This window comes from Podarcis cretensis (genome assembly GCF_951804945.1).
Source record: "Podarcis cretensis genome assembly, chromosome: 10".
NCBI lineage: Eukaryota > Metazoa > Chordata > Lepidosauria > Squamata > Lacertidae > Podarcis > Podarcis cretensis.
Window position 1 is genome coordinate 32072177 of NC_137179.1, and position 21953 is coordinate 32094129.

A 21953-nucleotide genomic window follows, 5' to 3' on the forward strand; every position below is an offset into this window, starting at 1 on the left:
CCTTTGCCGCAAAGCATCCTGGGAGCTGTAGTTTTTTTTAAATGGAAGTGTCCTCGAGCTCCCCCTTTAAAAAACAAAACTTTGCGGTGGAGTGAAAGAGGCTGAGTTCCCTACTATTTTGTTGCTTGGAGCGGCGGGTCAGACGTGTGTAACGGGTTTGGATACGATTATATGGTTTTGTTTTGTTTTTAGTACGACTGCTACCTATTTTCTTGAAGAATTCCTGTGCCTTTAAGAACTACCTTTAAGAAACTCTTTTATGAGAAAAAATTACAACGTTTGGAGTTTTTTAGTTTAGAAAAAGGTGAGGGGGGGGGAAAAAGAATTTGTTCTGAAAATCCTCTGATCTAGTAGACCCCCCCCCCCAAGTGTCCCTATTTTCCAGGGACGTTCCTGATTTAGAGAAGCCATCCTGATTTCTGATTTGATCTTGGAATGTCCCACTTTCCCTTAGGATGTCCCTATTTTCATTGGAGAAATGTTGGAAGGTTTTGAGTTATCCAACCTCTGAGCCACCAGAAGGCAATCCTGTATAAAGGTTTTTAATGTTTTATTATGTTTTATACATGTTGGAAGCTGCCCAGAATGGCTGGGGCAACCCAGTAAGACATGTAAAAGTAAAATTATCATTATGGAATGGGACGTCCCAATTTTCATTGGAGAAGTGTTGGAGGGTATAGTTTAGACTTTTACAAAGCGACACTATTGCTTCAGTGTGTTGTGAACTAGGCCCAATCTGAACTATACATTTAAAGCAGTATCATATCACTTTAAACAGTCATGGTGTTGCAGCGTTTTCCCCAGTCAGTAAAGACAGACACGGGTTCTCTGAGGAAGGTCAGAATTTATTTGGTCCGCCTGCAGAGAGAAGACAGAGCAGAGGCCAACATCTGCACTTCCTGAGTCAATGGCTTACCTAAAAGAATCCAGGGAAATGTAGTTTATGAAGGGTGCTGAGAGTTTGTAGCAGCTACAGTTTCCAGAGTGGTTTAACAATCAATCCCTCTTTGGAGGGAACTCTGAGAACTGTAGCTTGGGGGGGGGCAGTAGGGGTCCGTAACAACTCTCTCAACACCCTTAAAAAACTGCAGCTTCCAGGATTATTTGGAGGAAGCCATAACTGTTTAAAGTGGTGTGATACTGCTTTAAATGTATTGTGCAGATAGAGCCTTCTTTTTTTGCATATGTTTACTCAACAATTTACAGCATCAAAATAAGGTTATATAGTGGGGCTGTAGAGTATTGCACCTACATTTCCCAACAGACTCTAATGTGACCTGCATCACTGACCTAGTGAGGTGGGTTGGTTTGCTATGAAAAAGGTAGAAACTGACTACAGTGCAGCTTGGTAGCAGATTTGTGTGGCACCAGTGGGGAGAAGTGGAGCAGAAAAACACTTAAATGAGCATAATCAAATAGGGTACAAATCTGTGTCCACTTTCCCTCTTTATGATGTTTTAATAGCCACACTAGACAAACTGCTGTGGCAAATGCTACATGTGGCCAAGCCTGCAATATTCTGCTATATCCAAAATACAGATAGGTACCACATATGCAGCCCACCAGTGTTAACAGGACTTTCCATATTTCATTCGTCACAGTTTATTGCCTTATTAAAATAATTTATTGGTTACCTTTCAATCACTCCAGATACCCTAGAGTGAGACATAAATAAAACTAAGCAGAGCAAACTCAACAGCCCACAAAACTGGGGGGAAACCCATCATCAGCAAGAAAAAGTATTGCTTGTTGATTTTCCTTCTGATTTGGGGGATAACAACATCCCCAGTTATTATGTTGACTAGCTTCACGTGTTCTTGTTTTTCATGAATTTACCTCTTTTTCCTCTCTCAATTTCAGTGTTGACTAACTGTGGTCAACTCTGTGAAGGACAGGATAAAAAAAATTCCCATTAAAATTGATAAATATATGTTTAATTTGACACCTTCCTCATCAGTTACTGGACTGGTTAAACATTTACTGTATTCTCTAACCATTTTTAAGTATCCATTATTTTATACTCACTCCTAAAATTGGTTGTCTCTACTCATTGGGACACTATCAAAAGTTTGACTTCTATTTATATACTCTGATTTTTTTATCTATCTATCATCATCATCATCATCATCATCTATCTATCACTGCAAGTAATCACCTTTTACAGGTGACTTAGTTATTATATTACTCTGATAATTCTTTATTCATACACATTTATAGATGGATAAAGTAGTTTACAGTACAGTCCTATACATGACTACCCAAGTAAGCGGGTCTAGAACTGTAGCCTTAGTCTGGTACTGTCTGTTGATAAATTGCCTGGAATATTCTTTACTGAAATGCCAGTTGTTGGTTGGACAAGCACCTACTCCCTTGCATGAGTAGTGCAAAGCCATGTATAGGAGTTGGACAAAGAAAGAGGGAAGACAGTACTATGCACAGCTAGAAAGCAGGGAAGGATCAAAAGAAGAAAAGGACAATGGATAGAGTGGCCAACAAAGTGTAAAAAAATGGAATACTGTAATGGAATGAAGTTAAAAGGATGGATGGGCTGAAGGAAAGGAAAATGATAAGCACCTTGGCCTAGTGCTGTGATTCCCGGCCCCTCGACTTGCTATATAAGCAAGTACACAAGTCCTCCTACCTGCATGGCTGGTTTATTACCAAGCCACGAAAGCCCCTCCTGATCAAAGGGAGCAATGATGGAAGTTAGGGAGAGAGAGAAATGATTATTGATTGTTGTCATTATTAATATATTAATTAATAATGGGAGTAGAGGAAAAGGGAATGAGAGAAGCTACAGAAGGAGGAAGGAAACAATATCAAAGGAGCAGGAAGAGGAAGGGTTAAAGAATTATACAAATTAAGTATGAAAGGAGAAGGGCAGAAGAAATGAGAGTTTACTAAAAATATTTTCAGACAAGTGAAACCTCATTTATCAACAGCACCCCATACTATTTTGTGGTATGTGCACCCCAAAATTTTTAGCCATGTTAAGTTGGCCCTGGGGATACGAAGTCTGACAACCCCTGATTTTTTTTGTAACATGATGTCAACACTTGGCTCTTACAAGCATCTTGCAGCTGTGATCTGTATCAGCAGAAGATTCTGAACTGTCTTTAATGAGAGCCTTACATGTAGTGTATTATAGCAGTCTAGTTTAGATATAACTGGGGCTTTCTCCAGATGACAAATCAGCATGCAACAAAGTACAGTAAAAGGCACTTCTAGCTACTAACAGCACCTGTGCCGTAGAACAAAGTCCTTTAATACCAGTAGAGGCTGCTCCATTAGCATGAATGGGGCCCAACCTCAGCTGTCCATCAGCTAACCCCACCCACCTGCCAACCTTCTTCTTCTTCTTTTGTTAAATAATTTTTACACCTGCCAACCTTCTTAATCACAACCAGGGCAGGGAGTGGCCATGGCTGTCAGCTTCCTCCTCCTTAGTCTCAGTCCCATCCTTTTAGAACTCAGCAGGAAGGAGGACAAAATTAGAATTAGTTGGCTTCGCTTCTCATTGGCTGTTGCACCACCTACTGTTGGCTCCCTGCCTTTTGCTCTACCATTCCCAAGTGGGCACCAGCCACCACTGCTTAACACAATTCTGGTTCCGCCCTCTAGAAAGGATCAGAACTGCAATGAGACTGAGCCTCAAAGGCCCAGTCCCTATGGTTGATGGTCCTGAAAGCTGCTGAAAGGTCTTGCAAAACCTGCTCTCTCCATCTCCATCCCCTACCATGGCATAAAAGGTGGAATTAATTGTTATATCCTCAAATTTTGACTCAAACTAATCCCACAGCCTTGGACATTGGGAATAGCATTTTAGCATATTGCTTGTTGTTGTTGTTGTTGTTTAGTCGTTTAGTCATGTCCAACTCTTCGTGACCCCATGGACCAGAGCACGCCAGGCACTCCTGTCTTCCACTGCCTCCCGCATATTGCTTATCTATAACTAATAGCCAATGGGGCTATTTTGCTGTATTTTGTCATAATAAAAAATTGCATTGTTTTTGCCTCTCAATTACCTAGTACTCTGTTCAATCAAGTGAATCTGAACACTTACAACAGATTAACAGAATAATAATTAGGGAGAGAAATAAGGGGGAAATCCACAGGTAGATTACGGTAAGCATTTAACTGTGTATTTGCAAATATAATAATAATAATAATAATAATAATAATAATAATAATAATAAATAAATAAATATTTTGTTGGTTTATTTCCTTCGCTCATTTATTGTTACAGTGGTACCTCGGATTACATACACTTCAGGTTACAGTTGCTTCAGGTTACAGAATCCGCTAACCAAGAAATAGTTAAGAACTTTGCTTCAGGATGAGAACAGAAATTGTGCTCTGGTGGCGTGGTGGCAGCTGGAGGCCCCATTAGCTAAAGTGGTGCTTCAGGTTAAGAACAGTTTCAGGTTAAGAACAGACCTCCGGAATGAATTAAGTACTTAACCGGAGTACCACTGTATACATCCTTGCTCAGATGTTTATCATCATAGATTGCAATGCAGTTATAACCATATCTACTCAGAAGGAAGCCATATGGAATTCAATGGGGTTTATTCTCAGGTAAATGAGATTAGGATGCAGCCTAAATCTCTGCTAGGAAGGCTGCTGTTATGTGTGTGGTGTCGATGGAGCAGTGGACTGTAGGACCTGGAGGGATCCCAAGGAAGCATTTTGCCTTGCTGGTGAGACTGAGCTGGGGAGACCTGGAAATGAAAGTAAAAAAGACCAAGAGGCACATGGAGGGAGCTGTATCGGCAGCAGCTCTAGGAACAGAATGTTGCCTTCTGTAATTAAATAGCAATTACTAGTATTATTACTAACCGTAATAATACTCTAATAATATCTCTAGTAATATCATAGCATTTATCAAGGCGGGGTGTAGGGGGAATCCCCAAGCAGAGGAGGTGAGTTGGTTATTTTGTTGTTTTTCTGTGAAGGAAGGAAGCTAGGAAGGAGGAGGGTGGCTGGGTTGGGGGTATGAAGGAGCGAAGATGGGCCAAAATAACCCTGAAGCAAAACTGCTCAGCTTTGCAGATGAGTAACGGAAATATTTCTCACTGCATATGTTGCTTAAGCCCAACCAGAATTAAATAGGACGCGAAAGTCACACTACTACCGTCTCTCCGGGTCGAATTCTTAAAAAGATAAATGTCTTATTCCTCCCTGTGCTCCTTCTTTTGAGGTTGGGAAGTTTTTTTGGGAGGAACTAGCGAGAGCTCGGAACTGAATGGCGATCCCAGAAACCTTTTGACTTCTCCCACGGTTTCATTTCGGGTCTGCGGTTCTAGAATTTTTATTTCATTTTACTGTATTTTATTGCTTTCTTGCTCAAAAGCACCGACACAGTGAAGAGAATCTTTGCAGAAACGCTGATCTTGGACGAGGGGGAGTTGAGTAAAAAAAAAAAAAGGTTTGGCTGTTGCCTCATCTGGCATTTTATAATCTATGACTTGTAAAAGTTACGTTGCTTAGCAGAACGGAAATGTTTCATTTAAAATCATTTTTGGGCGGTTTTTTTTTAGTCTGGAACCAGCCGTGACAGTTTGTTGTGAGCTTAGCAGCACCAAGTTGTGTGTCGTGGCTTCCGAAGGCAGAAGGCAGGCGGCTCCTTCCTTGTCTGTTTCCGCGTTCGAGGCACATCTAACGCCGGTTACTTTTGCTAAGCGAGGCCGGGGATTTGAAGGCTTTGGATTGGTGGGAATGGGGTCAATTCTAGAGGAATTAAACCAGAAAAATGTGCATGTGTGTTTTAGGGCTGTTAATGGGGGTTGGGGGAGTAATGAAAAGGAGGACCGTATTTGAAGGAACAGAGCAATAGAAGCAAACCAACGAGACGGAAGATGCCGCCAATGCGCATAAACAGGGTACAATCCACATCGAAAAGGCTTACTAATGTCTGATATACGCCTGTTGCATTATAGTATGATAGCTAACCAAAATATGTTGAAAACTGGGAGAATGAGCACTAGGGGAATGGGAAACGTGTTGAAACCGTTGCTGAAAAAGCGATTCTGTTCCCTCCCTCCCTCCTTTTCCCTGCATATTGCAGGGGTCTTTACGGTGCATGTAAATATTTGGGGAGACAAGCGCTAGGGAGATGTGTGCTGTAAAAGTAATCTTACATTTGGGTTTGCAGCTCAATGCTACCCTGTTAATGTGCGATATTGAGAGCTGCAACTAAGCCGCACAGCTTTCTTTATGCAAAGCAAAACAAAACATCACAATTTGCATGAATGCAACGAACCTGTTGTGATTCCGCCAAGCCATTTGTACATTTTCTCGGTAGAGTCTCCTTATCGCATAGTCGGTGAAACGTTCCAAACATATGGGATTATAAAAGCTTTGTATTACTAACTCCCAAGGTTCAGGGTTGGAGAGGAGTCTAGAAAACATGAGATTTTAAACCATGATAATAAATGTGTCCCTTTTCATTTGTTTCATTTCTCATTTTAAGCTTTTAGTGAATGTTATAGCAGTTTTAAGCTTTTACTCTGCAGTATACCATCTCTGAGCAATTTGTAAATCCAGTTTAAAATACAAAAACAATCCAAAGTTTAAACAGTGAAAACAATGAAAACCAACAATAATAATACAGAACTGGAAATAAAAGAAAAGAAATCTAAAGAACAGTATACACAGCAGCAAAATAAAAGATAAAAAATTTAAAACCAGCTAGAAGAATAATTAGGTGGATCTTAAAACCCCATAAAACGACTATCCATTGTACACAGGAACATAGGAAGCTGCCTTATACTGAGTTAGACCATTGGCAAAATCATTCTGCACCATCTAGTTTAAAATGTAGGCATGTCATGAGCAGCTATTGGCTAGTGCCTGTAACATCATATTAAAAGTGAAACATTTGTTTCCTGCTCCCTATTATGTTACCCCATTCGAGAACTTTAAAAAACCCTAAGAAGCAAAATACTACCAGGTGCGCTACTCCAGCAGAAGTACTCAAGGTGATTTTAAATATTTGTGCAAAAAATAAAAACCAACCTCAGACTTCTTCCCACCCCTCATAGCCATGTTATTGTGTTGCTTTTTCCCCCTTCCTAAAAATTAAGGCAGTCTAAAGGGATTGACAGACAAATAATGATATAATCAACCAATATTAATACCATGGTTACATTGTATTTTTTAGTTAAACAATCTCATGATGTTTTAAAGTCTGCTTAAATTTAACAATAAATTGTTACTCCTTTGAGAAGGACCTTTACAAAAATGCATTTCCAGACAAGGACATCAGTATATTTAGATGACAGTTCTGTGGTGCATATGTGGGCAAAGTTATATGTAAGATGCATTAACTTTTGTATCATCTGCCATATAAGAATCCCAAATACTGTTTTTTTATTTGGAAATTTATGTAGAGTTATGACTTCCGATAGGATTATGTATTTGCTGGCTGATTTTATTAATAAATAATAGTAAATTTATGAATAATCTCTTACATTATCACAAAAACAGCTTTAAAAAGTTTTGAAAACAGTAATAACCTTTCACAAACACAAACAGTACAAAATGAACAGAGACCTTTTCACCCAGCTGGAAAAGCTTATTGAAATAACAAAATCTTCAATTGTTTCTGGAGAGTACAGATAGTAGATTCCTGTTCTATCTAAACTTGAATGCTGTTCTACAAAACAGGGGTAACCACATTGAAAGCCCTGCTCCAAGTCACTTTGGAACACGTTTCTGCTATTTTGGGCACTTGAAGGAGAAACACTCTTGCAGAACACAGAGACTCACTGTGTGTATAAGGGATAAAGCGGTCACTTAAGCAGCCTAGTCCTAAGTTGTATGTGCTAGTACCGAAACCTTGAATTTGGCCCAGTAGTAGATTGGCAGCCCATGCAAATCCTGCAAACAAAGTGCTATATGCTGCTGGTGGTTTACCCCCACAAGCAACCTAGAACTGCACTGTACATTACCTGCAGCCTCAGGGCCAGCTTCAAGGGTAGCCCCCACATAGAGTGCATTGCACTAATCGAACCTTGAAGTACCAATGCATGGACAGTAGTGGTTAGGCTCTCATCATAGACATCTGCATCTCTAGGGATAGAGCTATATCTAGAAGCAGTCTACACTTTGCAGCTGCTCTTTCGGGGAGTGTTTGGCCCCATCCTGGATCGGGACACATTCTCACTGAACCTAGAAACCCAACCCCCACCCCCTACACACACTGTCTTGCCTGGATTCAGACTCTGTTTATTAGCCCTCATCCAGCCCACCACTGCTTCCAGACACTGGTCCATGGCCTGCTCAGCCATTTCCAATTCAGATATTACAGATAAAAAGTTTTGGGTATCATCAGAGTACTGATGACTCTTCATCTTCTAATGGCTGCTCCCAGTGGCTTCATATATATGTTAAATAGCATTGGAGACACTATAATGCCCTGTAGCAGCCCATAACTCAAGAGCCAGGGGGGCTGAGAATCACATATTCAGTGTGAACTTCTGGAAGTATCCCTGGAGATAAGAGTCACTGCAGAACAGTGCACCAATATCCATCTCCCATAGATGGTCCAAGAGGATTTCATGGCCGATGATACTGAAACCTGTAATCGGGAGTTTAAGCAGGAGCAGCAGGGTTGCATTCCTCCTGTCCCTCCCGATAGAGGTAATCTATCAGAGTGACCATGGCCGATTGATCCGAACTCAGTTTAGAATGCATCTAAACAGTTTCCTCCTAGAATGCCTGTGTGCGCTGTCGCAATTCTCATGAGTACCTTGCGACTGGGATGTATTTGTAGGCACCACTTCCTTATGCAAAGGAGTGTTCACTGCACCCTGGACCCACCCAGTCACGCCCACCCAGCAGCTAGCTTTAATCAGTTTTGAAAAGCAATGGTCGAGACAGCACTGGAGGCATAGTCACAAATAACTTGTCCAAGTCCTCAGGCTGCCAGAACTGATCCCACAAAGTAAGACTTGACGGAGCATTGCAAACTTCACTCAGAGCTTAGTCTTAATTTGTGTTGTACGTTATGGGATATGCTGAATCTCACTTGGACTTTTCCCCCTGTGTTGAACTTTCTCCTTTTTGCAATGACATTTTGGTTTCAGCAGATAAAAATACCTGGTTTCCAGCAATATAGAATACTAATTCTGCTGCAGATTCAGTGCATCTTGTGTTGCACCTGACCAACTGAAAAATACTTTTAAGTTTGCCTAGCACAGCTAAAGATAGCTGAGAACAAATTTTCCTGTTTTGTATTTTTAATATGAAATGTCAGAACAGCGCACTGAATCATGACATAATTTTTGTGCTCTGAATTTTTCTCCTGAACTGAGTTGGTTGCTTGGTTTCATCTTCATCTTTCATGTTCCTAGTTGTACCACCATAAATAATTCACAGCCTTCATTTTGGTTTGCATCTTCAAAATTGGAAAAACCTAGTGTAGCTAGGTGGGTCTTAGAATCTGTGTTGCCATGAATTGCGTAGAGTAACATCTCTGTGCATAAGATGGTAGTTTCTATGGTATCCTGGAAATCAAAGCCTGCCTTTCAAGTTTGCTTTCTAAAAAGTGGGCACTTGGGGATGTATGAAAATGGAATGTTGAAAAGGTAATGCATACATCTATCTGGAAGAAAATGTGTCAACAGAAAGCAGGATTTTGTTCCTCTGTACAGACCCCAGTCCATTGATGTTCATTGAGGCTGGAATGGTAGCAGGTCAGCAGAGGCCATTTTGGGGCAGTGTGGATCAAGCAGACTTTATCGTGCTTTAAAAAGGGGGGGGTGGCTACTGTAATATGCATTTACATGTAGTTATGTTTAATAACAGTATTTGCACTCTTCTATTGGTCCCTAGGTCCATTTGAGGGTGGGAACTGTTCTCTATATAATTCTAAATGGGTTTAACCTACCACATTTGAAGCAGCAGCTGTGAGAGACCATTCCTCAGTGTTGGAATGCATGCTTTAGCAGCGGAGATGAGCAACTTGTGGACCTCCAAATGTTGTTGGACTTCTAACTCTCATCAACCACACTCAGTGCTCAGGAAACATTGGAGGATTCATACAACATCTGGACAACCACAGGTTTCCCATCCTTTCTTTACTTGTACAGTCCCAGGTACCTCTAGTTAAAACTATCCTATGTTATTGTTAAAGTATTGTGGGGTACGCTCAAACTCTAAAGGTTTAATATATGCTTTTCCCTACTGCAGTGACTGTAATGGAGAGACAAAAACGTAAAGAAGAGATAGAGAAGGGACTACAGTTCATCCAGTAAGTGAACAAGTTTGGAGACTGTGTTGTTTCTATTCTCATTAATCTGTGAAATCGAGCAATCCTTACTTTAATATATTTATTTTTTAATATATATAATTTATTTTCCCTTCAAATGAAAACCAAAACAGCTCACACAATAAAGCATAACTTTCATAAATAGCAGCAGAAATACACTGACATAAAAATACCTAGTTTAAGAAAAACTTATAAAGAATCAAACCACAATTCTTGTACCGCTTCCAAAATTGTGGCAGCACTATAACATAAGTAACACTTGTTGCATGGAAATGTATACTTGGCCTTGAGTTGAGTGTACTTTGTTTTTTTACCTTTGTAAGGGAGAACTGTGAAATACAGTGGTACCTTGGAACTCAAATGTAATCCGTTCCGGAAGAATTCGACTTCTGAAACATTTGAGTTCCGAGTTGTGGCTTCCAATTAACTGACAGCTAGGTTTTTGCACAGTGGAAGTTGTGTCGGACGTTCGTGTTCCTCGGAACATTTGAAAACCAGAGCGCTTCTGGGTTTTTGGTGTTCAGGAGCTGAAACGTTCGAGAATGGAGCAGTTTGAGTTCCGAGGTACCACTGTACTAGAAGTTTGCAGTCTTAACTTTATAGAGTAAGGCTGCAGATTGGAAGGCTCCTATTTTAATAAGACTATTCTAGAGTAAATTGAATAGATTGTCATGGCAACTGTCTATGGTTATAGGGTTAAGACTTGCACTCCAGTCGATAGTCGCTTTTGGTTCATACAACTGTACAATAGTACAATTATAAGGGATAGAGGAGCCAAATTCCCTTCAAATCTGTGGCGCACACCCAACTTTTTCACATACGTAGCAGCCCATGGAAACTGTTAACTAACTACACTTGGGAACCTAGGCAAAACCTTTTCCATTTGTATATTGAAGAATGTTGATTCATTCTATTGAAGGAAAATACTTGACAGACATAATTTATTGAACTGGACACAATGCCTGTGATGTGGAAAACAAGTAGTGTTATCATTTCCTAGTCAGAGAAACCAAAGTGTGTGTTTGGGTTGTTATCTGGCTGTGAAGAAAGTATTGCTTTCATGAGGCCACCTAGCAATGCAGGGGACATTTTATCAACACAGGAAACATTGGACTTTTGGATGGCAATAGGCCAATTGTCACCCAAGCGAGTTGAAACAATTTATTTGTTTCCCTCTGTTTAAGTTCCCATCTATGATAGTTCAGGAATGATGTTGTGCTGGCTAATACTATAGTTGGTGGTACAATACCCAGAGGGCTTCGTTTTCCTGTGTTAGTCACTTTCACTGCCTTGAAAGTCAAAAGAAATTTAAACCGATACTGAAGCACTGCCAATTTTTTGATTATCTTGTCTTAGTAGCTTTCTGTTTGCTGTTACTTTAAGCCTACCTTCTTGCCCAAAGAATCAGTGTGTGTGTGTGTGTGTGTGTGTGTGTGTGTGTGTGTGTAAACATAAGCAAAGTATTCTTCAGTAACAAGTAAATTTGTGTGCAACGGCTGAAGCCAAAGGGATAATGCAGCTTCCTGTACACATAGTTTAAAGTACAGGCCATGAAAAACTTAAGTGCATTCTGCAAACTCATCTCTGAAAAGTGAGCATACCAATGCCCACAGGTAAAAAATAAGAGGTTCCCTATTTCTACTTATATTATTCATTTATACTGCTTCACATATTAGAGTGATGTATATATATGTATATTTCTGTACTTCAGAAGCCCTTTGTCTTTGTTTAGGTCCACGTTACCCCTAAGCCAAGAAGATTATGAGGTAATTTTTAAAGAGTTTCTTATGTTATCTTGACAAATTAGTCCTTGTGACTGGGGTGGTGACGGCAGGGAGGGAAAGGGAAGTAGTTGCTTCTTGCCACTGGATGGGCAGAGTTGCTCATAGAACAAGGATAGGGAAGCTTTTTCAGCCCGAGGTCCATCCAAGGTACATATTTTCTTCTGGGCAAGTTTTTGAGGGCCACATGCTAGTGATGGATGTGGCTAGGATTCAGGAGATGCCATTCTAAATCACATTGAGATTATCAGATGGGTTTGTGTGGGTGATTTTTATACTTATAATTTTATATCCTCCTGCTTCTGAGATCTCCAGTTGGTTCAGTTCTCAAAATATGAGTATGTAAAAAAACTATCAACAATGTGGGCATTTACTTTCCAATAATATTTTTGTTCTTTGACTAAGTTGCTTAAATACGTTGACTTCAGTGGGTCTGAGTACAGCTTAGCTTTGATACTGCCAAATTTGCTTTAATTGAACAAGCATGCTATGCATACTTGCCCGAGATATACCGTATATTTATTTTAAAATGGGAAACTTGAATTTACTCAAGCCCACTTACTTACTGAGTTGTTGCCTGGCTCTTAAGACTCCTCATTTGAGTTCTGCAGCCTCTGGCAGGGCATCTGCCCTAAAACCTTTGACAGATGTCCCCTCTCTAACCATAACTATGAGTCTAGGGAACTCCTTTGCTCTAAAAATGTACTGTGACTGGTCTAGGTCCTATTTTTCTTGTCAAGTCCTGTCACACTGTGTTGTGACATTGGCACACTGCATAGCAGGTGCATAGCAGACAGTAATATTGTGAAGCACAATATCATTGAGATTTGAAGAAAAAGTAGGTGAGAGCTGCGTTGACACATCATGCTAAGCCATAAACCATGGCTTAATGCGCATGAGTGAATCTTGTCCATTGTACTCGTCCCCACTCCTCCAGCTGACACTGTGAGGAAACAAATGGCGTGGATAGACACATTCACCGTACCATGCCATGATGAAGCTTTCCAACCAAGGAACAGTGTTTCTCTCAGCAGACAAGCTCTTTTCTCATAAACCTGTCCACAGGAAATTGTGACTTTCTAGGATTATTCAAATTATGTGCCTCCTTTACATTCTGAGAGAATGTATATAGAGATTTTGATGCCTTTTTGGCACTGTAGCAAGGACACTATGGGATGGCATCGTGTTTTTTCTTCGTTTCCTATTCCTACAGGCTTTTTTGCAAAAGCTGGTGAGAAACTTATTTGCAGAGGGCAACGATTTGTTCAGAGAGAAGGATTTCAAGCTAGCGCTGGTTCAGTATGTCGAAGGGCTGAATGTGGCCGAATATGCAGCTTCAGATGAGGTGGCCATTCCAGTGGATCTCTTATGCAAGCTGCATGTCAATCGGGCTGCCTGCTACTTTGCCATGGTGAGTAGTCTTGGGGCTGGTTTGTGCACGTATGTGCTTTATTTGATCTCTCCATCATTTGATGACTTGCATATAAGCAGGTTTAAACTGCATTAAAGTAATTTTGGTTGAATTTTTTTTTAAAAAAAAAATTCCAGTATATGTCATGGCTCACTTGCCTTTATTTGATGTTGCAGTCATCAGGTGATGATCATACTTGTGCAATTCATTCCACATTCCATTGCCTTTAGGGGGTGATGGTAGGGATCCGACTACAGGCACTATACACCAAGGGGAAGAATTATCCATTATTGTGGGTATTAACCTGACACATTGTTCTTTTGCTCCCCCTTTCTTTTCTGCACAAGCAGAACTTAAGAGCAATGAGTTAGGTCAGACAGATCTTGCATGGAAGGAGACGTGTAGGATCTGTTTATGTCAAGCTTCTTATGGTTATGATAGTCTCGTTTTCCAAAAGGGCCTGCATGAGAAAGCTCTGGAAGACAGTGAGAAGGCTCTGGGATTCAACAAGGAGAACATCCGTGCACTATTCCGGAAAGCCCGCTGCTTGAATGAGCTAGGGAGGCACAAGGAAGCATATGAATGTAACAGCCGCTGCTTGCTCTCCCTCCCACATGTAAGTAGTGGCTTGCACATTTACAGTCATTGACTTTTTAATGGAAAGTGCATAAATGTGTTAAAATAAATTACAATCAAACTTGAGATTTCCATTCCCCTCCTCTATCATTGGCTCTCTCATCTTTTGTTTTGACCTAAAGAGCAATAAAAAGGAATCTACAAATCTTCCAAGCATTGAGCAAACTAATAAATACAGCATGCAGTTTCCAGCACAAATATGAAAGCTTATTATTGTCTTTAGCACTTAGATTTGCAAATATATTTTTATGACAGCTTCTGGGGGAAAGCCCCTGCTCTCTCTTACTGCAAGTGCTGCATTCCCTGCCATTATGTCCCCTCTTGCAGAGACACTGTCCCTTGTTCTGCTCATATTTCACCTCTAGATATTTTGGTCTGGATTGGAGAGACGGCCCAAGAGAGAGCTTGGGAGCAGGGAACAATAGGCATTTAGAGGATTCATGCAATTTCACTTATGAAATTTACACGGTTACACTTATATGACGGGCCCGGAATGTAACCCCGCATAAGTGGGGGGGGGACCCCTGTATTTGTATAGAATTGAGTGAAATACTTTGTACACCTACAAATGTGCTCATTGTCTTCTCCTTGAAGGATGAAAGTGTGGCACAACTCGGCCAGGAGCTTGCACAGAAACTGGGATTAAGGGTCCGGAAAGCCTATAAGAGGCCTCAGGTATAGTATTCATGTCCCACATTTATTTCAGTTGGCATATATAGGGTCATGTGATTGCATCCACCCAACAATCCTTTGGGATACATTTGACTGAGAGTGACTTGCCTAAAGCTAGCTAGTGAGCATCAAGATGGTTGTGCAGGGATGTGAACTTGGGGTTCCAGCATCCAAATCCAGCACTCTAGCCCAAGGCTGCACAGCATGTGATTCAGCTCACCAACAATGTGTGGTAACCTCTGAAGTGCTTGGTACCCTCCCATGTTTATGCAATCCTCAAAAGAGAAAACAGAAATAGGAAGTGTTGAGTTCTGGTGAACCACCATTCATGGCCAGTGCTCATAATTGGGCTTGGTGCAGTTGAGCAGGTCTAGTTTGGGGATCCTGTGTAGCCCTCCTGATGTTTACTGGACTCCATCTTTCTTTACTCCCAGACTTCGTGGCCAAAGGTCAGGGATTATGGGAGTTGTTGTCCACCAGCATCTGAAGGGCCTCCATGTTGTTGTTGTTTTTTGGGGGGCGAGTACTAATTGGTGTGTACAGTTGTGCGTAAATGTGTATATAAAAGGCTTATGGCAAACCAGAAGGTTGGAATGGTGAGTACAGTGGTACCTCAATTTTCGAATGTAATCAGTTCTGGAAGACTGTTCAACTTCCAAAACGTTTAAAAACTGAAGCATTTACTTCCGGAAAACTCTATACAGAAGCTGCGGGGCACATTTGACTTCCGAAAAGCGTTCAGAAACTGAAGCAGTTACTTCTGGGTTTTTGGTGTTCAAAAACTGAAACGTTCTACTTCCAAGACGTTCGAAAACCGAGTTACCACTGTATTCTATTTTAAGAGCACCTGCCACTATTATAAATGGTATTTAATTAGAAATGGCATTTAATTCAGCTAGCCAGCTCAGAACAGAATCATACTGTCTGGCTACCTATGAAGACCTTAGAGAGCATGACTACCTACCTCCTCTCCTGTCAAAACTTAGCACTATTAGTTTCACCGAGGATAAATCCAAAATAAGACTATCCACTTGCAAATGATGCGATATTCCAAACATAGTACTGTAGTCAGTTCTTGTTGGGAATAGCATGTAACCTGCAAGTAGATTGTCCCATTTGACTATTATATAAGCATGCCTTGTACTGAATGTATAAAACTGGGAAGTGAGGTTTAGCAGCAATTTCTGGTCTGTGTTCAGGGTGTGTGTACAGTGCAATACATATATATATGTATGCACACAGTCAGTGCCATCTTGTATGTTTACCTGCTCCTTAATATGGAAGTGACTTTATGTCAGAATCTTGTAGATTACCACTGTTCTCTCTTCCTTGCAGCAGGAATTGGAAACGTTTTCTCTACTTAGTAATGGCCTGTCTTCTGCCTTACCAAATCAGGTAGCCTTTATTGATAAAATAGTGCAAGTGAGACCTGAAACAACATTTTGCAGTGTCAAGTGCTGCTGTTCAGCATGCCAGCCAGCCAGGACCTCTTCGTGAAAATTCATTTCATTCCCTGTCCCCATTTCCCGCTTAAAGAGTTTTATTGTTCTTCAAACCCTGGGATTCCACTAAGTATGCCGATATCTCCCTCATGTTTCTCAGTGATCCTGTTTGGCTAGAGTACTATTGGCACTCACTGCCTAAGTCCACTGTTGCAAGAAATGATGCCTCCTAGAAATGTTTACGGTAATTTTAAGTGCAGTTGATTGCATTCCAGAATTTTAGCAGAATCTGAAGAACTGTAGAGAGTGCTGACTGGCTAGCTAATGCCCCTTGTGACAGTCATGAAGTCAGTCAGTTGTGTAGAGCACTGATTGTCGGTCCAACTAGTCACATAACTCACATGGCCTGAGCAGTATTTCAAGGTTTTTTTAAAAAAAATTTAGACCCAACGGGAAAGGGATCCAAAGAAAATTTAACCAGATGAACATATGCCCAAGTTTTTTGTGTTTTTTAATAGTTGAAAGCTTGCCTGAAGCCTGGCGAGAAGGGTGAAAGAGTGGAAATTAGTGCTAGTTTCAAAGACCAGTATGTGTGTCAGTAAAGTGAATAAACACTTTGCAAGAGGAAAAAACGGCAAACCCCTGTAGTTAGGTACATCGCTGTGTGCCCTGAAATAACTCTTTGTGAAAGTTGGAGAAAAGATTTGAATGTTGAGAGTAGCAACTCCCCCCACCCTGCAAGAGGGATGACAATAGTATATTCTTTCTCTTTGCAGACTGTTTCTAATGGATTGGGCTCTGTAGATGACATTGAAACAGGTGATTAGTTTTATGTTCCTTTGACTCATAGCAATTTTTGTCTCTCTTTGGTTTGCCACTAAGGACTATAACTTGAGTGACAGAAAATGTTCTGGTAGAGGGGAGGGCAGAAGTAAGTTCTTTCTCTTGCAACTTCCCCTCCCTGAGCCAGCTTTGAGAACCTTGTACTGGGTTTGCAGTTGTTCCCCTGAACTGTGTGGATCGGCAGAAAAACCAGTGTATGCTGAAGCTCCCAGCACATGTAAATGAAATCCACTGCAGGAGATACCCTTTTTCCATGATACACTGGGTGCCAGCATGCTATAAAATTTGAAGAAACTGTTAGAAACATGACATGCCGGATACTGAAAGACATATTTTGAAGATGGGAGACACAGTATAGTACAGGCTTTGAGTGCAGAAGGTCTCTGGTTCAATTCCTGGTATTTCTGTCTGTCTGTTTATGTAAGGATCACATAGTGGGTGATGAGAGAGGGGTGGGGGGAGAGACCTCTGCCTGAGACCCTGGACAGCCACTGCCCCCCAGAGTGTACAATATTGGGCTAGTTGGACAAACGTCCTGGGCTGGCATACGGTAGCTTCCTATAGTTCAGAGAGCAAGAGTTTCTGAGCTTCAATTTCTGCCACTGGATTGGGATCTGTGTGTGCGCTGCCATCTGGATGTGATCAAGTAATTTGCCTTGCAGACAGCTCTCTCGGTCTCCAGTGCGTCACCCCTCCCAATGTCTCTGTGAGTGAGGACTCTGCCTTTCCATCAACTGACTTGGATACGAAAGGCACACCAACTTCACTGCCTGCCGCCACCCTGCTCCCTTCTACTGATGCTGCATCCATGCCAGGGTCTGAGGGTGCTGATGACTTCACTGAAGGAGGAGTTCTTGGGCATGAACTGGACTCCATTCTGGATTCTATTGCAGATGGGTCACAATACCCTCTGGTAAGAGTGGATTTCCTAGGTCTACCTATCCATCTAGGTCTCTGCTTTCAGTCACTCCTTTTGGACTTTCCCTCACTCTTCTCCTCATGCACTGGAGAGTTCTGTGCCTTTCTCCCTCCTCCTTTTGTTTTCTCTTCCCTGCCCACAAACTCCTCCTTTTGGTTTCTAAGTATCTGACGAGATCTGAGCCAACGTGAGACCTGAGTATATTATACATTTCCATGTGGCGTTGTTTATCACCTTGGGAACACGAAGGGTGTGGGCACATCTAGAACTCCCAACTGTATAGCTGTGGTTAAGCAATTGGAAGCAGAGTTCTGGTCTACCTGTCCACACACGTTGGCCTTTTGGAGTGCAAATTGTTCTCTACTAGTCTTGCATGCAATTAAGTGATACAGTGGCATTGATGTTGACAGTGGCTGAAGTCGCCCAGGGTTTCCTCCCCAACATCCATTTCAAATCTTGGTTAAGAGAAAACTCTGATATCAGGAATGGGGAAGTCCATAGCTTAATGGCAGAGCATGTGTTGTGTACAGTATGCAGGAAATCCAGGGTTCAATCCCTGACACCTCAACCTGAAAGGATCCTGTATTAGGAAAGTATTAGGCATGTACTAGGGAAGACCAACTGTCCGTGTTAGACAGCAACTGTGCTAATCAGAGTAGATGGTTCTTTCCTAGATATACCAATGCTCTGGGTCAACACTGGGCACATTCTCCTTCCCTGAAGCTCCCTGAAGCTTTTTTCTGGTACCCTACTGGATCTGTTCACCTGTTGCATTCTTCCTCCCCGCTCCCCCAATCCAGTTAATGCCACTTATGCCTCTGACACCTGGTTAGTCTTGATGCCTGTGTAATGCTGAACTGCAGTGGGGGAGGCAGGAGTTGCACCACAAAAGAGAGGAGGGTCTGTGTGAATAAAAGTGTTGGTGCTGACCTTTAAAGCCCTAAACGGCCTTGTCCAGTATATCTGAAGGAGCGTCTCCACCCCCATCGTTCTACCCGGACACTGAGGTCCAGCACCGAGGGCCTTCTGGCAGTTGCCTCACTGTGAGAAGCCAAGTTACAGGGAACCAGGCAGAGGGCCTTCTCAGTAGTGGTACCCACCCTGTGAAACACCCTCCCATCAGATGTCAAAGAGAACAACAACTACCAGACTTTTAGAAGACATCTAAAGGCAGCCCTGTTTAGGGAAGCTTTCAATGTTTGATGGATTCGTGTACAATATTTTTATATTTTGTTGGAAGCCGCCCAGAGTGGCTGGGGAAGCCCAGCCAGATGGGTGGGGTATAAATAAATTATTATTATTATTATTATTATTATTATTATTATTATTATTATTATTACCAAGATACTGGTTGATAATGCTGCTGCGTTGGAGAAAGTAACTGTAAACTAGTCTTCAGTTCTGTCTGTCATAGTGCCCTGTGCTACCTACCTTGTGTACCTGGTGTATTTCATCTCTTCCCCTCTAACTGTATCATGTTTTATCTCTCTTGCTGAAGTCCCTAGTCCAAGGTGCCATCCCTGCCAACCTGTCTAGTGAGATGCCCCAGCTGATCCCCGTGTTTCCGGGTGGCACTCCTCTGCTCCCTCCCGTGGTGACTGCCAGCATTCCAGTCTCCACACCGCTCCCTCCTGCTTCCTTTGGCCTTGTGATGGATGCCACTAAGCAGCTCTCCTCCTCATCTGTCCTGGATGCCTTTGAATCGCCTGTGGGTGGCAGTGGCAGCTCCCCTTTGGACTCACTGGATTCGCTGGACTTGCTCCCATACACGGAGTCCCGCCTCGATGTCTTGGATGCTTTTGGAACCAATAGGGGATCACTAGATGCGCTGGATTCCTTTACTGTTGGTAGGTGTGGGGCCTGTTAGAGTCAAAATATCAACTGCCCTAGGCTCATGTTACATGCTCCTCCACTGCCATCTAACTCTCTCCTTCTCACCACTCATATCAGTTCATGGCCGATGTCCCAGCCTTGTATTGTCAATTTTAAATTGCAAATGTTTCTTTTTTCTAACTAGGCTGGGTATAATAAATAAGCAAATGGATAAATGTGTTGGTTTGGATAGTGCCCATCATGTGGTTCGCACCAGACAGCAGCAGTATTACTTCATTGCTGCATTATAGATTAAGAGAAACTTAAAGAATTACTTGACTGAATAACAAGATTAACATGTAAGAGGATGAAGGAGCAGGAGGTATGTTTCTGTATGATCCAAAGCAAATTTGAAGAAAAGAGTCTTTATCTAGCCAGTGATATCTAAACCACTAGAAAACAATTTTCCTCTTGGTGAGAACTGCCTCTTTGGAGTAATTTGAAACTAACACTGGAGAGAGAACCCCTTGGGATATTTTCCTATGCAGACCTCATGGTAATGACCTGGGTGGCAGGGCTGTGCAAGAGCATTACTATGATTTTCTTTCTGAAATCTAGGGGTTTTTTTAATTATTGAAACCATCTGCCTCAAGTGCTAAAAGAATGTGGCACTTGGTTTCTGTTGCCTCTTGGGAACTTAAGAAAAGAGAAGGTAGTTGAATGTAGTAGTGCTCGGGTAGTTGGCAATCATGCTTGTAACACTGGCCAGCTGTCTTCATTTCTCTTGTGATTTTTCTCTCCTTGTTCAGAGGAAACCAGCACACAAGAACCACGGCAGCCTGCTGGTATCCAGAAACCACCACCCTTGGTGAGTAGTTGTTCTTTTTTTCTCTGGATTGGGAGATGGAATAATCTGTGGGCCAAGAGCTGAAAATTGACCCCTTGGCATCATGTAAGGTGGCAAAACTTCATTAGGATTTTTTGAAAGGTGTATATCTTGGTTGCATTTTCATGTGATAGCAGGTTGCTTGAGCTCTTTATGCTGTCATTAAGATGGCTGATGCCACCTTTTCTAATTTAAGATATAATGTCAACAAAGTATGCGATTTAAAATGTTAAAACTGTGTTGGAAAGCTAATGAAATCTGTTACAAAAAACTAATAATTTTTCGCAATTACCATGATACAGCCATGTATCAGGAAAAAAGTCCCCCCCCCTCCTGAGCTATATATGACACTTTAGCTGAACCACATAGGCAACTAAAGTGTATTGGACAATTGTAGGATACTCTTTGACCTTTCCAATAAGCTTTCAAATAAGAAGGAAATAGCTTTTCAGGTGCACCTTCAGTGTAACAGTCAGTAATATAATTGATACCCAGATTTCATCCAGTCTGTTCCACTAATGGTACAATAGGGCAACACTTTGACAGTTCTTCTTTGCAACGCTACCTAGAATTCATGGGAACGCTCAAGATTGTATTTTGGATTGACCACGAAAGTCAGAGTAATTCTCCTTGCGTGTAGAGTAGAGTCATCAATGAGAAGGGCTTTCGTCTGCCCACTTTGGCTTGTTCTTTCTGAAATGCAGGTTGACCTGAAGAACTTCAGGAGAGGGGTTCAATTACTTTTCTTTGCAATCCCCCCCCCCCACACTCTCTCTCTAGGCAAACCACAGTGGACCAAGTCACCCAACGGTACCCAAAGTGGTAGAGTTGCTGATGTGTCAGCCAGAGTCAATAATGCCCAACACAGCGCTGCTTGTGAAGAATCCGCTGGCGTCCACTCACATCTTCAAACAAGCCTGTCGCATCTGCTATCCCAAAACAGGTGATTTGCTTGTGGTGACTTGGACTAGTTGCTATTGGAAAAACTGGGTTCTTATTAATCTTGTCTCCCCTTTTGTAGGACCCAAGGCTGGCGATTATACCTATCGAGAAGGTCTGGAACACAAGTGCAAGCGGGATATACTGCTGGGCCGGCGCTGCAACTCGGAAGATAAAACCTGGAAGAGAATCCGACCACGGCCAACCAAGACAAACTTTGTGGGATCTTATTATCTGTGCAAAGGTGAATTGAAGGGAAAGGGTACACTGGGTGGCGGGGGGGGGGGGGCGGCGGGACTGCTTCATACAGAAGGAGGGTTCTGTGAAATATGGCATGGG

The 21953-nt window shown here is 41.8% G+C and overlaps 1 protein-coding gene across 5 annotated transcripts in view; it reads left to right on the forward strand.

Moving 5' to 3' along the window:
• The first annotated feature begins 86 nt into the window (after window positions 1–86).
• The window catches only part of ZC3H7B (zinc finger CCCH-type containing 7B), a 48056-nt gene continuing 26189 nt past the window's right edge, over window positions 87–21953 (forward strand). Inside the window, exons 1-13 of one of the 5 annotated variants that reach the window (XM_079993773.1) lie at window positions 87–144; window positions 10195–10255; window positions 12006–12039; window positions 13268–13465; window positions 13923–14081; window positions 14696–14776; window positions 16109–16168; window positions 16992–17034; window positions 17721–17971; window positions 19476–19824; window positions 20599–20657; window positions 21456–21618; window positions 21697–21858. In XM_079993773.1, the coding sequence (XP_079849899.1) occupies window positions 10203–10255; window positions 12006–12039; window positions 13268–13465; window positions 13923–14081; window positions 14696–14776; window positions 16109–16168; window positions 16992–17034; window positions 17721–17971; window positions 19476–19824; window positions 20599–20657; window positions 21456–21618; window positions 21697–21858 (1612 nt within the window). In that variant the 5' untranslated portion in view covers window positions 87–144; window positions 10195–10202. Of the gene's footprint in view, window positions 145–4713; window positions 4923–5861; window positions 5883–10194; window positions 10256–12005; window positions 12040–13267; window positions 13466–13922; window positions 14082–14695; window positions 14777–16108; window positions 16169–16991; window positions 17035–17720; window positions 17972–19475; window positions 19825–20598; window positions 20658–21455; window positions 21619–21696; window positions 21859–21953 lie in introns of those variants that run through there. The other 4 variants (XR_013843152.1, XM_079993772.1, XM_079993775.1 and 1 more) reach the window with 4 other exon arrangements.